This window comes from Heterodontus francisci, chromosome 20 (genome assembly GCF_036365525.1).
Source record: "Heterodontus francisci isolate sHetFra1 chromosome 20, sHetFra1.hap1, whole genome shotgun sequence".
NCBI classification, from domain to species: Eukaryota; Metazoa; Chordata; class Chondrichthyes; order Heterodontiformes; family Heterodontidae; genus Heterodontus; species Heterodontus francisci.
This window is the reverse complement of record NC_090390.1, coordinates 63,160,811-63,175,199: the sequence shown is the minus strand read 5'-3', so window position 1 is coordinate 63,175,199 and position 14,389 is coordinate 63,160,811. Positions and strand designations below refer to the sequence as shown.

General features: G+C 43.6%; 1 protein-coding gene across 1 annotated transcript in view; it reads left to right on the top strand.

Moving 5' to 3' along the window:
• Positions 1–14,389, top strand: part of nrap (nebulin-related anchoring protein) — a 120,005-nt gene that overhangs the window by 31,661 nt on the left and 73,955 nt on the right. Inside the window, exons 12-14 of the mRNA XM_068053373.1 lie at positions 1,353–1,457; positions 5,364–5,462; positions 5,772–5,876. Coding sequence (XP_067909474.1) covers positions 1,353–1,457; positions 5,364–5,462; positions 5,772–5,876 — 309 coding nt within the window. The remainder of the gene's footprint in view (positions 1–1,352; positions 1,458–5,363; positions 5,463–5,771; positions 5,877–14,389) is intronic.

The window sequence follows — 14,389 nt, the reverse complement described above, 5'->3', positions numbered from 1 at the left end:
GAGAGCCCATGCTTTTATTTGTTCACTTTCTGGGCCAAAGAGGTTGATTAGCAATTATTAACAATTATCACATTGTTAAAAGGGTACTTACACTATTAATTATCAGACTTAACTTTCTGTAACAAGTTTAATGGGCAATTAATATCAAATGCAGCAATTTCATGAAATTAACAGGCAAGTTAAGTGTGAGGCGGTGTTGTTTTCACAAAGTTAACAGTGGAGTAATGCAAATTGTCCAGCAATTTGTGGCAATTCGCAATTCATGAGCCAGCTCTTCCTTGTCACAAATTGCTGGCCGATTTGCACTACTAATGCGTCATTCACACACTCTCGTTTTTTTGGTAAATTTGACTCCATAATATTAAGTGCCAAAAGCACACATTACTAACAAGAATGTGAGAAATTTTGATGTGTGCATTATAAAATCTATTATTTAAAAAAAAGCCAGTGCCACAGACCTAGGATGGATTCAGATTGGAGCCCAGTTTTGCACAGTTGCCAGTTGGAACCATTGAGTTAAATGGAATGGTTTCTTCTGGTGGCTGGGATGTCTTCCAGAAGTGAGGAGGGATAAATCAAAAGAAAGAATCATCCAGGGCAGTTTCCTGTACTTGGTGGCTGGTTAGCGGTGGGCTGTGTGCCTATCTTCTCAGTTAAGAGAATTAGGCCTGGCAGACCAAGGGAAGAGAATTAAAAATACAAAACAGGGGAAACTTACTCCAAATATTTCCATTAAAGCATAAAAAGGTTTGAATTGATCTTCAATATAATTTGTAAAAAAGAATGAATGCAAGTTTTGCTGGACTGGGGCATATTGAGGTATGCCCTGTCAGACTTGTTCATGCACATTTAGATTTACAAGCTTTTTACCCCAAAAACTTCTGGAAGTATGAACAGATAATGACACAGCGAGGGCAACAGGACATCTAGGATCCTGGTGAATGATGGGACAAAGCGAGCATCTCCTTAAGCACTGAGATTAAAGGATTGAGAAACAAACAAAATGTGTTTCATTGGTAATATCTCCCATCAGATTGTGAACATTCAATGATGTTCAGGTGACTGAGCAACATTACATGGCTGAGGCACAATCTGGACTCTTGTGGCATGCAATGTGCGAAGAAACAATGGCTTACTTGACTGAGACCAGTAAACATAGCAACAGACTAGTGCTTTACTGAATATATATTGATATGTATTGATAGTCATCTCAGCTGACTCAGATGGCAAGTACATTTTTAATGTTGAAATTTTATTATACCAGTAGTTTTACCTGCTGACTTTGTAAGAATTAATGTTTACTGTCAAAATACTGACTTTTTGGAATATTTCCTTGTGTGTTTTTTTTTTAGAGGAAGTATAAAGCTGATATGGAGGGGGACAAAATGCTTTGCTTTTATTCAGCTGATAATGTACCTTCGTATGAGACACTGAAGAAACTAGTCCCATTGAAAGATGTAAGACTCTATAGATGCTTGAATAATTCTTCCTCTAGTTTTCTCCTCTTTATCCCCCTCTCCCTAGGGTACTGTTCCTACTAGGGCATGGTTCCAACTGCCCATTGCTATTGCCCCCAGGTGGCTGCTCGTCATGAGTGAGACTAGACAGTTATTTTCTTCAGATTATTTCAGCCATAAGGAGTTGGGACCTCCTGGTCCATTTGGTTCAGTGCTGCACCCTGAATTGCAATAATCTATAAGCTTTTGGGTATGATGTTTATAGTGGCGTAAGCCTTCCTCAAGGGGAGGCAGTGCCGCAGTGGTAATGTCACTAGACTAGAGGCCCAGGCTAATGCTCTGGGGGCATGGGTTCAAATCCCACCATGGCAGATGGTGAAGTTTGAATTCAATTAATAAATCTGGAATTAAAAAGCTAGTCTAATGGTGACCATGAAACGATTGTTGATTGCTGTAAAAACCCACCTGGTTCACTAATGCCCTTTAGGGAAGGAAATCTGGTCCTTACCTGGTCTGGCCTCCACGTGACTCCAGACCCACAGCAATGTGGTTGACTCTTAACTGCCCTCTGCGATGGTGTAACAAGTCACTCAGTTCAAGGGCAATTAGGGATGGGCAATAAATGCTGGCCTAGCCAGCAATGCCCATATCCCATGAATGAGTTAAGAAAAAGCCTAAATATTTAAATAAATACTAAGTAATTTAATCAAACTCGCCAATGTATTGTCTTTTTAATGAGATATTTAACTAAGCCCTTTTATGTCTGTTCAAGTGGATGTAAAAGATCCCATGGCACTAGTCAAAGACCAGGGGAGTTCGCCCAGTGTCCTGGCCAACATTTATCTCTCAACTAAGATCATTAAAGTAGGTTATCTGGTTGATTGTTTCAATGCTATTTGGGGGACCATGCTGTGTGCAAATTGGCTGCCACGTTTCTCTACATTACAATAATGATTCAGAAGTATTTCTTTGGCTATGAAGCAGTTTGGCACGTCCAGAGGATGTGAAAGGTGCTATATAAATGCAAGTTTTTTTCTTTCTTTCATTATGTTTTGTGACAAAGAATTCCATAATTTAACAACTTTCTTTGTAAAGAAATAAACCTGTCGGATGGTTTGTGTTTTTCCTTTATGATCGTAACAAAATGTTTATATGGAAAACAGTAGGATATTTTGCATTAAGATGCTCTGTATTTACTGATGAATATGGCTCAGGTAAAGATAGCAAAGCCACAGGAATGAGGGTGTGAATGTGTTGAATGCAGTGAGTGGTATGCCATTGGGATGTAAATTATTTTTTAGCAGTCTGCAATACTCTTAACTTTTAAACAGAAGAGGTGGACTATTGCAAAGTCACCTTGTTACTTTAGCTTCAGAATGGACTGAGGCCCAGTCATTGCCATTCTTATGTTTATTTGTTAAATTGGGGAAACCAGACACTTCATTGGCTCAAGAAATACAGTAAGATTTAAAATCAAGAATAAACAATAAATTGGCCTAAAAGGGGCTTTTTAAAAAAAACTCTTAACTGATCTTCCACATGAGACTGCAGATTTGCAGATTACTAGTTTCTGAAAACCCAAACAGTTCCATGTGGCAGGGCAAGTTGGTAAAGCTGTAAAAAAAAATATAGGATGCTATGTTTCCTAAATAGGAGCATAGAATACAGAAGTATAGAGGTAATGTTAAATTTCTGCAGATTGTTTGCTTGATCCTTGATCACAGTTAGAATCTAATTGTTAAGAGCTTAAAATACGGCACCCCCCCCCCCCCCCCGCCAAAAAAGAAAACAAGTTTTGGGCGCCTTACTTTAGGAAGGATGTCAAGGCCATGCAATAGGTGTAGAGCAGACTCATTAATATAATAACAGACGAGAGAGGCCTTAGTTATGAGGAGAGTTGTGTTTACGCTGGGTTGCTGGATGTTTTATGTATATCCGATTTATCTCAGAGAAATGCAGATATCACATTTATAATAAATCACCTACTGGTTTATTTGCAGCACTTTAAAATATATCAGTTCCTACAAGATTCAGTACAATGTCTTCTCAGAGCAGTCAGTGTGTTTTCTGTCAAAGATTCTAGTTCTGTCATTTAGTTTCAATTTTAACTCTTAAGCTCCACCCATAGGCTGAAGCAATCAAACACAGTGAACACAGATAAGTGGACAGAGTAATACAATCAAACCCAGAGAAATCAAACACTATAGAGCGATTAGAGAAACTATTTTGTTTCATTAGAACAGGAAGGTTAAGAGGAAACCATAGAGATGCGAAACATTATGAGGGGCTCTGACAGGGTGAATTAGGTAAAACTATTCCCACTGGAGAGTGAGTCAATAACTAGAGAGCAGAAATTAAAATCATCACTAAAAGAGTGAAGAGACTAGGAGATTTTTTTCATCCAGAGGATTGTTAGTATGTTAAATGCCCTATCAGAAATGTTGGGCTGGATTTTATGTTCCCACCACTGGCGGTGGGTGTGAAAAATGGCAGCTGTCGCTACCGTGATCCTGTGCACAGCGGCTCATTATAATATGGAGGGCGGCCGCCCCCCTCCCCCTCCCCAGGTCATGTGGCAGGGGCGGGCTCTGCGATGCTGGCAATGGCGTCAGCTGCCTCTGTGCAGGTGAACAAAGAACAGTACAGCACAGGAACAGGCCTTTCGGCCCTCCAAGCCTGCGCCGATCTTGATGCCTGCCTAAACTAAAACTTTTCTGCACTTCCGGGGACCGTATCCCTCTATTCCCATCCTATTCATGTATTTGTCAAGATGCCTCTTAAACGTCGCTATCGTACCTGCTTCCACCACATCCCCTGGCAGCAAGTTCCAGGCACTCACCACCCTCTGTGTAAAGAACTTGCCTCGCACATCCCCTCTAAACTTTGCCCCTCGCACCTTAAACCTATGTCCCCTAGTAACTGACTCTTCCACCCTGGGAAAAAGCCTGGCACAATGCTGGCACCATTTTTAAAGGGCTGCCAGACCTGTCCAGTAGAACCCCTTCCCCCCAACCCAATACACTAAAAAAATTAGTTTCTGACCTGCACCCCACAATACAATGAAAATATATCGATGCCCCATCCGCCCCTCCAAACCACTTACATTGTTGATTTGACCTCTTCCCTTCCCCCAACTGTACAAAGTGCAAAGGTCACCCCTTCCCTCCCCCCCCCCCCCCCCCCACACCACACTAGAAATGCAGATTTAACCCCCGTTCCTCCACACCACTACACTAAAAATCCTAAGATCCCCCCTTTCCTACCTCGGTGGCACAAGCTTTCCCTGTATGGGAAAGTGAAGGTATGTCAGTGCCGGCCGCCACGCGGAAGGTAAGATCGCGGGGAATTGGATTTAAATGTCTGCATTTCCTTTATTTAAAGTTGGGTGCTGTTGCTGAGTTGTGGGTGTGGGTAGGTGGGGGGGTGGGCCAACAAGCCTCGCCGCCACTGGGAAGATCGGGCTTGGCAATCCTGGTGTTGGGCTCCATGGTGGGCCGTTGCCGGTACGATCTTCCAGCACCGTTCTGCTATCGAGCCCGACGTTGGGAGCTCAACAAAATCCAGCCCAGTGCTGGAAGCAGAATCCATAATAGATATTGAAAGAGAAATGGATAAATATTTGTAAAGGTAAATATAAAGAATGGGGAATAGGACTAAGTAGATAGCTATTTCAGACAGCTGCCACAGGTGCGATAGGTCAAATGGCCTCCTTCTGTGTTATATGATCCTATGACTGTAATTCTAGCTTTGTTGTGACAAAGAGATAGTTTGGGTAACAGCGCATTTTCATTAATATATAGCATTCCTAGTATTATTTTCTGATATTTATATGTGGCATCCATTGTTACCATTTCAAATGAGTTTCCTTATCTTTATATTTCTTTGAACTTTTGCTTGTGGCTTTAGATGTACTACAGGCAGCATGTGGAGAAGTTGAAGTACACATCAGTAACAGACACTCCTGAGATAGTACAAGCAAGAATTAATGCACAGCAGCTAAGCAATGTAAGTCTTGGATGTACCTAAATTAACCCCAGGAGATGGGGTGTCATGAATTGCCTAGGACACCACTGTCATCTGTGGGATTCGGTGTTAGTTTTAAAAATGTTTTCTTTAAGTGAAATTTTTTTAGAGGCATTGTAAAAATATTGTTTAAGCTCAGATGGATTTTCGTCTTTGGCAAAGATTTTCAGCAGGAAGTATACACAGAGACAATTTACCACCATTATTTTTCAATTAGATAGATAAGTTTAACTTACTTTATTCTGTATACAATTTAGTTAACACAAATGTTAAACAGTTTTTTCCTTACAGTTGAATTATAGGGCACAATATGAAAAGACCAAAACCCAGTACACATTGCCCCTTGAAGTGCCACATCTACTTAAGGCCAAGGCTAATGCTGATCTGTACAGTGATGTAAGTATCAAAACCCAATAATAAATTGTTGTTCAACATTGGAACGTGACATCTGATTGAGAATATTATTCATTTGAACTTTAATCTAATTATTATCCTTCATGTCTTGACGAGTTTTTGAATTTGCCAGTTGTTACGACCAGGTGAGAAAGAGGTCTAGGGTTCCCTTTCAGCCTTCACCCGGTCTTACTGTAACAGGGTTTTATTTTTAAACACTGTGTTTTAGCTCCCCCTTGGTGAATCCTTGTTCACCGCTTTCCAATTATAAAGCAAAGAAATGAGCACATACAGGCTTTCTTAGGTTTATAGAAGAAAGGTGAAATTTTATTGACCTCTAATTCGGTTGACCCCTATGGATACACAACGCGCCCACGCTAGCATGCATACGTGATACACACATGCAAATATAGACAGAAAAGAGCAGAAGAAAAATAAAGTGGAAAGGTTTGAGGCAATATCTGAAGAGTTTTTGTTACTGGTCTTCGAGCTCACTGTAGAGTCCTTGTTTGTAGATGGATCTTGCTTTTTTGTTGGGGCCCATATTGTTCTTAAACCTTGTACACTGTAGGAGACTTTTCTCTCTTGGGGTTCATGTGTCTTCAGTCGGTATTTGGAGTTCCGTGAGAAAGTGATGGGAGCAGACAGGAGAGGCTGTGGCGAGCCAGCTAGGAGAGGTCTTTTCAATCCAGGAGCAAACAGCTTTCTACGTAAACTCTCAGTTCAATCTCTATAATTCAAAAAAACCCAGCCTGCCAAGCAGGTTAATCATGTGACCAACTGGCTTGACTACGTCTGTGGATTGTATTGGAGCAGGGGATAGCTCCTTTGTCTACAAACACTGTCTGTTAATATGCAAAAATGTCTTTCCAGCCAAGGGCCGGGCAACCTCTTGCAACAGGCCTTCTCTTCCCAGCAACAATTTGAAATTTATTGTCCATGTGGCGAAATTAATGTGCCTCATTCTTGGTAGGTGGGGGCCTGCATGACACCTCCACACCCAGGGGAATGAAATGCGATTTGAAAAGGCACATTTCATTAAAAGGGTTGAGAGAAAGTATATAAGATACAGGGGAAAAAATGCATTTATCTCATTCAGTTCCATTCATTCATAAATCCTAAAGCTTATTAAAGTTGCCTGTCTTTTCTTGGTGCCAGTGCTGCTTTAATTGTCCCCTTTTTGGCATCCCAGTAACCATGTGTTTCTTTGGGGAGGTTTTTTTTCAGTTTACCTATTGCCATGACTGCTGAGGGTCTTTGTTCCTGTTGAGGTCTGCCAAGGTGGGGGGAAGTTAGATTTAATTAGCCCTAAATTGGAGATTTTTTCCAAGAGAGTCAGTCGTGGCGGGTCTATCCTGAACTCCCTTCCAGTGCTTTGCTGAGTCATGCAAAGGCTTTTGCCATCACGAGATGGGTGGTTCCCTTTTTCTCTGACTGTTGTGAAGGATTCTTTGTTAATCTCCCCTTTGTTCTCTGGGACACTTCTGCCTGCAGATATTTGTGCAGACTCTGCTGCACTCCCCTGCGGCACTTCGACTAGGCGAGGCATCGCTATCATGGTTTCTCTGCCCCCTAGAGGTTTTTTTTGTCTCTGCAGATTCCTGTAAATGCTGTTGGCAACTCTGGTGGGGTGCTTCTAATGTCTGCATTTACATTGGAGGATGTGGGCTCTAACTCTTCACATATTTTGGGGTTGGCTGAGTGGACAGTAGGGGTTTTCATCCGGGATGCCTCCCAACTTCCTTTAATCTGCCTTCACAGTTCACCAGCCCCTGCTGGAGGGTCCTCCTAATACCGGTGCAGGATCGAGGGGTGCACTGTACCTTGGGGTTTCCCTTCAACCTGGCACATGTAGCAACTCCTGCAGTACTCCACCACATCTTTGTGGTGTTTTGGGCAGTTAAATTGCTGTCTTATGAAGGCTTTGGTCTTTTGTCTACCGGCATGTACAGCCACTGTAGTCTTAATATTTCTCCGGTACCTCTCCGGCACCACTAACTGGCGAACTTCTGTCCACTCCTTGCTCTCAGGTCTGTGAGGAGAACTCCATTTCCTCATCAGTGCCTCATTCTTTAAATAGTAGCAATCAGGGACTCCGTCTGCTTCACTTTCAGACTGGGCAGCCTGTGCTAACTCTAGCAATACTCGGTCGGCTCAGTGAGTCTCAGCTTGGCAAAATCCATTTAATTCATTCTCTGGGTCTCCTAACTTTCCAAAGAAAGTCTGGGACAGGCAGACCTCATGGTCATCTGCCTGCAGTGCCAATGCAGTCTCCTCTGGGGGAGCTGGTTTGAGCATGGCTTGATCCACTACAATCTCAGGGTCCATTTCCTGCGGTCTTTCTTTCACTACCGGGGGGGCTACCACTTTCACCCCCACCAGATCATTACCTAGGGGCAGGTCAACCCCATCCACAGGCAAACTAGGGACAATCCCTAGGGTCACCGGTCCCGAAACTAGGTTGCACGCCAGGTGCACCTGGTGTATGGGTACAGGCATACATTGCCCTCCAATACCATTCACCACCATTTTGGTGTTCACTGCACTCTCTGTGGGAAAGGTCAGGCCTTTTCCCAGTAAAAGGCATCTAGTGGCCCCTATCTCCCTGAGAATTACTATGGGCTTGCTTGCCTCACTCGAGGGGTATGGGGTTACTTTCCCTTCAGACACAAAACCTTGATAACCCTTAGGAATCTTATTACATTTTCCTGCACTTGTCATAGTAAGCTTCCTGGGTCTCGCTCTTACTGCACTTAAAGCCACAGCTTGTTCTGCTGTGCTTTCCATCAGGGTCCTGCCTTCACCTGAGTGGGTGTGCCCACCGTTTTCTCTTTAGTTTCCAACAGTCAGCTTTTAAATGCCCTGCTTTACTATAATGGAAGTGCACAGGTCTTTGGGTCTCACTCTTGCTTACAGCACCTTCCTTTTTGGCTAGGGGAGGGCCCCCTGTGTCTCCTGCTTTTCTTTCTCTCCCAGGACTGCCAGAGCTACTATCACCTTCCCACCCTTTGTCCTTTTTGGATTTGTGGTGGTGATTAGGAAAGGTTCTTCCCTGGGAAACAGTCTTATAAATTAAAGCAAACTCATCAGCAAGAACGGCAGCTTGCCTGGCTCTCTGAACCTGCTGCTCCTCTACATGGGTCTTTATGAAGTGTGGGAGAGAGTTTTTAAATTCCTCTAACAGAACTACTTCCCTGAGATTCTCATAGCTGTGCTGTACTTTAAGAGCCCTCAACCACTGGTCAAAAGCCAGCTGCTTGCTTCTTTCAAACTTCAGTAAAGCTTGATTAGCTTGCTTCTTGAAGGTTCTAAACTTTTGCCGATAGGCTTTGGGTACTAATTCATATGCCCCGAGGATAGCATTTTTGGCCAGTTCATAATTTGATGAACTCTCATCTGGCTACGAGGAATAAACTTCATGGGCTTTTCCAGTTAGCTTGCTTTGTAGTTAAAGAGGCCAGGTCTCAGCTGGCCATTTTAGCTGCCTTGCCAGTTTCTCAAAAGACACAAAAAGATACCTCCACATCTTCCTCATTGAATTTTGGGATTAGATGAGATAGTTTTAACAATTCTGTACCCAGCCCTGAATTACGCTCCTCCATATTGGCCATGCTTTCACTGGGGTTACTCTGTTGCCCCCTAGTTAACTCAAGCTGACTTAGCTCTCTTTTGTTGCATTCTTTCTGGAAGCTTCCTTCTCTCTCTTTCTCCTGTCTTTCTTTTTTGGAAGGCTCTCTATTTATTCCTCTCTCTCTCCTCAAATTCAAGTTTCCTCTGTTCCAGTTGTATCTTTGCTAATAACACCCTGTCAGATTCTGCTTCTAACCCTGTTTCTGCTTCTTCAGATTCAAGGGAAAAATGGTTGGCCACTAGTCTTAGGCGTTCAGACTTCCTAGCCTTGCTACGTACAGTGATCCCACACTGCTCAGCCATTTTCCTCAACTCCTCAATAGACAGTGCGTTTAACTTATCCCAAGTTACTTCAGCCTAGCTTGGGGAGCCACTAGCTTCAGTTGCTGACATGTTAGTATTCAATCACACAATCACAAGAAAACCTGTATGGAAAACTTGCTCTTTTTGATTGGGAACAATTTGGCTTCCCACTTTCAATTTCTCTCATTTGTTTGTGGGTCAGTCCGGATGCTAGCACCCACATTTCTGTTACGACCAGGTGAGAAAGAGGTCTAAGGTTCCCTTTCAACCTTCATCTGGTCTTTCTGTAACAGGGTTTTATTTTTAAACACTCTGTTTTAGCTCCCCCCTGGTGAATCCTTGTTCACCACTTTCCAATTATAAGGCAAAGAAATGAGCACATACAGGCTTTCTTAGGTTTAAAGAAGAAAGGTGAAATTTTATTAAACTTAAACTCTAATTCGGTTGACACCTAGGGATACATGATGCGCCCACGCCAGCATGCATATGCTATACACACATGCAAATGGAGACAGAAAAGTGCAGAAGAAAAATAAAATGGAAAGGTTTGAGGCAATATCTGAAGAGTTTTTGTTATGGGCCTTTGAGTTCACTTTAGGGTCCTTGTTTGTAGGTGGATCTTGCTTTTCGTTGGGGCCCAATATTTTTCTTAAACCTTGTTCACTGCAGGAGACTTTTCTCTCTTGGGGTTCATGTGTCTTCAGTCGGTGTTTGGAGTTCCGTGAGAAAGTGATGGGAGCAGACAGGAGAGGCTGTGGCGAGCCAGCTAGGAGAGGTCTTTGCAATCCAGGAGCCAAGAGCTTTCTGCCCTAACTCTCAGTTCAATCTCAATAATTCAGAAAAAACCCAGCCTGCCAAGCAGGTTAATCATATGACCAACTGGCTTGACTACGTCTGTTTGTGGATTGTATTGGAGCAGGGGATAGCTCCTTTGTCTACAAACACTGTCTGTTAATATGCAATAATGTCTTTCCAGCCAGGGGCTGGGCAACCCCTTGTAACAGGCCTTCTCTTCTTCCCAGCAACAATTTAAAATTTAATGTTCATGTGGCGAAATTAATGTGCCTCATTCTTGGCAGGTGGGGGCCTGCATGACACAGTGTTATAAATACAAACAAAATCTTGTAAAATTGTACCTGTTATTATCACAAATTGTTTATGTCGCTATTCCCAGAACAGCTTGGGCAATAGGAGGTGGGTTTAGTGGAGTAAAACTCACATATTGGAGTTGATTTATGTCCTGTGAATGTGACTCAGTGAGTGACTGGCTTGTCCATTTCTTATTTCATTGACTGGGCCACATTGTCATGCTACAGGACAACATTTCGACCAAAACGGCTGCCTGGCCTTTAAAATCAGGAGGCAGGAGGATACCACCAGGGATCAGAGGAAACAGGCCTTAGCAATACGGGGTCAGGAATAGGGGATGTGACAGGAATCAGGGGTGGGAAGCCTGAGGCAGGGACGGCCCAAGGCTTCCATGTGGGGCCTAAGTTATTCACTTCCAGAGAGCTTTGGTCTGGTGCCTGACTCAGGGCTCACGTTAATGTTCTAGTCCTGCCTTGTGATGATATCAGAGCCCAATCTGCATATTTAGAGACCCTGCTGGCTTCAGTGGGTGTTCATGGTTTCCCGTAATTTAAAAATCGCAGTTGGCCAGATCAGGGTAGGAAGCTGGTGAGTCCCCCCACTCCATTGTAACTGCTCCTCCCCCCACAACATGATTCCTGTCGGGTGGGAGGTGCTGAAATTTCCCCATTGATTTGTAGCACAATTTCATTTTGGCTTTCTACCAGGATTTCCCTGTTCTTTGTGAGTATGTGGAGGTTTTGTGACGTTCAAATATTTTTTAATTGCTTGGAGAATGGTGAGTGTGATGGGAAAATATTGCTAAAGGCCAGCCACTTATGTTACAGGATTGACTATACCAGCACTATTGATAGTTTATATTGGCAACTTCATAGTAAAATGATCAGTGTTTGGCTGAATTTTATTCGGGCGAAGGGGGTCCTGGCAGCGGGCTGGAAGATGGGGGGAGAACCGCTGTTGGACCCCTGTTGCAATTCCATGGTGGGCAGGCAATTAACCGCTCGCTGTTGGGGACAAGAGCTGCTAGCCAATTGGCAGATCGGCAGCTCTGCAGTACCGACAGTGCCACTGAGAGCAGTGGCCACTGCCTGAGGCCCGCTGTACTGAAGAGAGGAGGAGTGGTGAAGACCCTGGGACGGGTGAGTGAGCTGGGGGTCTCCAGGGCCATTCGGGCAGGCCCCGATGATGCGTTTGGGGCAGTGTTAGCGAGGGTGGGTGGAGGTCTTAGGGGTGCGGCCATCACCCCTACGGGGTCCCTGAATTTCACCCAAATGATGGAACCACCCCCCCCCGCCGACCCCGCCAGGAGGCCACCCTGCAGTGTCACCCCGCAGCGGTGGGCCCCTCCGCCATCAATTAAATTGAAGTGGAGGTGTGAAGAAGCCCTTAAAGTGGCCATTAATTACCAACTTAAGGGCTTTAATTGGCCTGGGCCTGGGCCTTTCCCACCTGGAGTAAATTGAAAGGCGTCAGAAAGGTGACAGGGTTTTTGTCCCCACCTTGCCACATAATTTTATGGGCCTCCTCTCCGTTCCCCTCCCTAGGGGGCCCATAAAATTCAGGTCAAGTCTATTTATTGTGTCTTCTTCTACCTGGCTAAAAGGGAAGGAATATTCAGGTGAAGTACTCCTTGTTCAAGGTAATCCCATTTATAAGCAGAGTAAAATAATAAATCTTGTTTGATATTTTCATAAGACTAACATTTTGTTGCACTATGATGGAGATGTTAGAGTCCTATCTCCCGCCTAGCTCGGCTGGCCTGGTGATATTACAGGGACTGAGGCATGCGTCCTGGAGCAGCCTATAGGAAACAGCTGGGCTACTCGCTCAAATCCAAGCAATTCTCCATATTGCAATCAAGCCATGTGGTTCACTGGATCTAAGTGCATCTACCTGCTTATACATTTATATTCCATTACCAGCTGAGTACTATATTCATTTTTGGAACATCAGTCCTGCTTAATTTTAAATCTGAGGGAACCTTTCACTTGGTTCTTGATAAAATACTCACTGTTTCTTACTGATTTGTTTGGTGCAAAGCAGTGTATTACTAAAAAGAAGCCAGAAGATGGCAGCCTGATTCTATATAAATAGCACATTAACGTTTGTTGTTCCTGTTTGTTCAGTGCCTTACACAGCACTTAATACACAGCTCTATATACACAGCACTTAAGTCAAAAGGTGTTCCACAGTTTAATTTATTAAAGTTTACTGTGAGACCAATCCAAGCATTGTGACTTTGGTTTGTGTGTATTTTTCTGTAAGGTTCCATTTAGATGTTTTTGCATTGTTTTAACTTAATTTCCTTTCTTTTACTCTAAAGCCTGTTTTGATTGCAACAAGATTAAATAACGACAGTCTTTGTATTTGTGTCAGTTAATTAGATCTCATTCAGCATATTGGGTTAACCCTCAAAATGGAGGTGCCCTTGGAGGCGTACATAATTTAAGAAATGATGAGGGACAGAGCCAGTAGGTCCCTCGGAGATGAGGAGGGGAAACTCCTCTTGAGGATTTGTTTGGACCGTGGTTGCAGCCTTTCCTGCACACGGCCCTATCATTGGGGTATGGAGCCTGTGGCTACAATGGCCACCTGGACTGGCGCCGGGAGGCTGCCTCCATGGAACTGCCGGATTCGGCACAGTGGGAGGCTGCTGTGATGCCAGGAAAATCCTGGCGGAGTCCAGCCCACCCCCCCCCCCTCCCCCTCATTATGCCCTTAATTGCTCGCTGTTGGCTACCTGCTGCTACTGAGCCGGTAGCTGCTGCCAATATTCACCTGCCTCTGCCAGGATCGCCTGGAGGCTGCCGGTGCTGCCTTCAAACCTGCCTCTGTGGGACCAGAAAGATTCTGCCCGACATTTCATTGGCTGTGTATCTCTTTGAGGCATTCTGAGGTTGTGAAAGGTGCTATATAAATGCAAGCCTTTTTAAATACCAGCTGTGCAACCACTTTCTATAAAATATCTATTGCACTTCTCTCAATGTCCACTGGTATAGGTTGTGTGCATGATTCATGCCAGCAGGCTCCAGCATTTTATCCTATTCATAAAGTTGACTGCTGTAACTAGCTTATGACTTGATCGTTTGTTATGGGATTGCGTTTAAAAATGTTCTTAACTTTGTATACCCTAATTATTCTGTTGAATATCTCCTCAAGCATCTAACAGATTTAAATGATATTCAAGAAATAAAAAACCCACAAATGCGAAATATCTGAAATAAAAATGAGAAACTACTGGAAAAGGTGGACAGATTTAGCCATATCTGAAAGAGAAAGATAGATTAATGTTTTGAGTGTGGCCCTTCATTGGACTGGTTCTGGCTGACCTGCTGTATATTTTCAGCATTTTCTAAAAAAAAACTCCAGATGAGCTGTCAATGAGTGAACCTTCAGGTAAGCAGCATTTCATGGGTTAATTAGCGTCACAATTCCACTTACTATTGTTTTAGATGAGATGGATGTCGGAGGGCCAAAAGTTAAATGATTCTGGG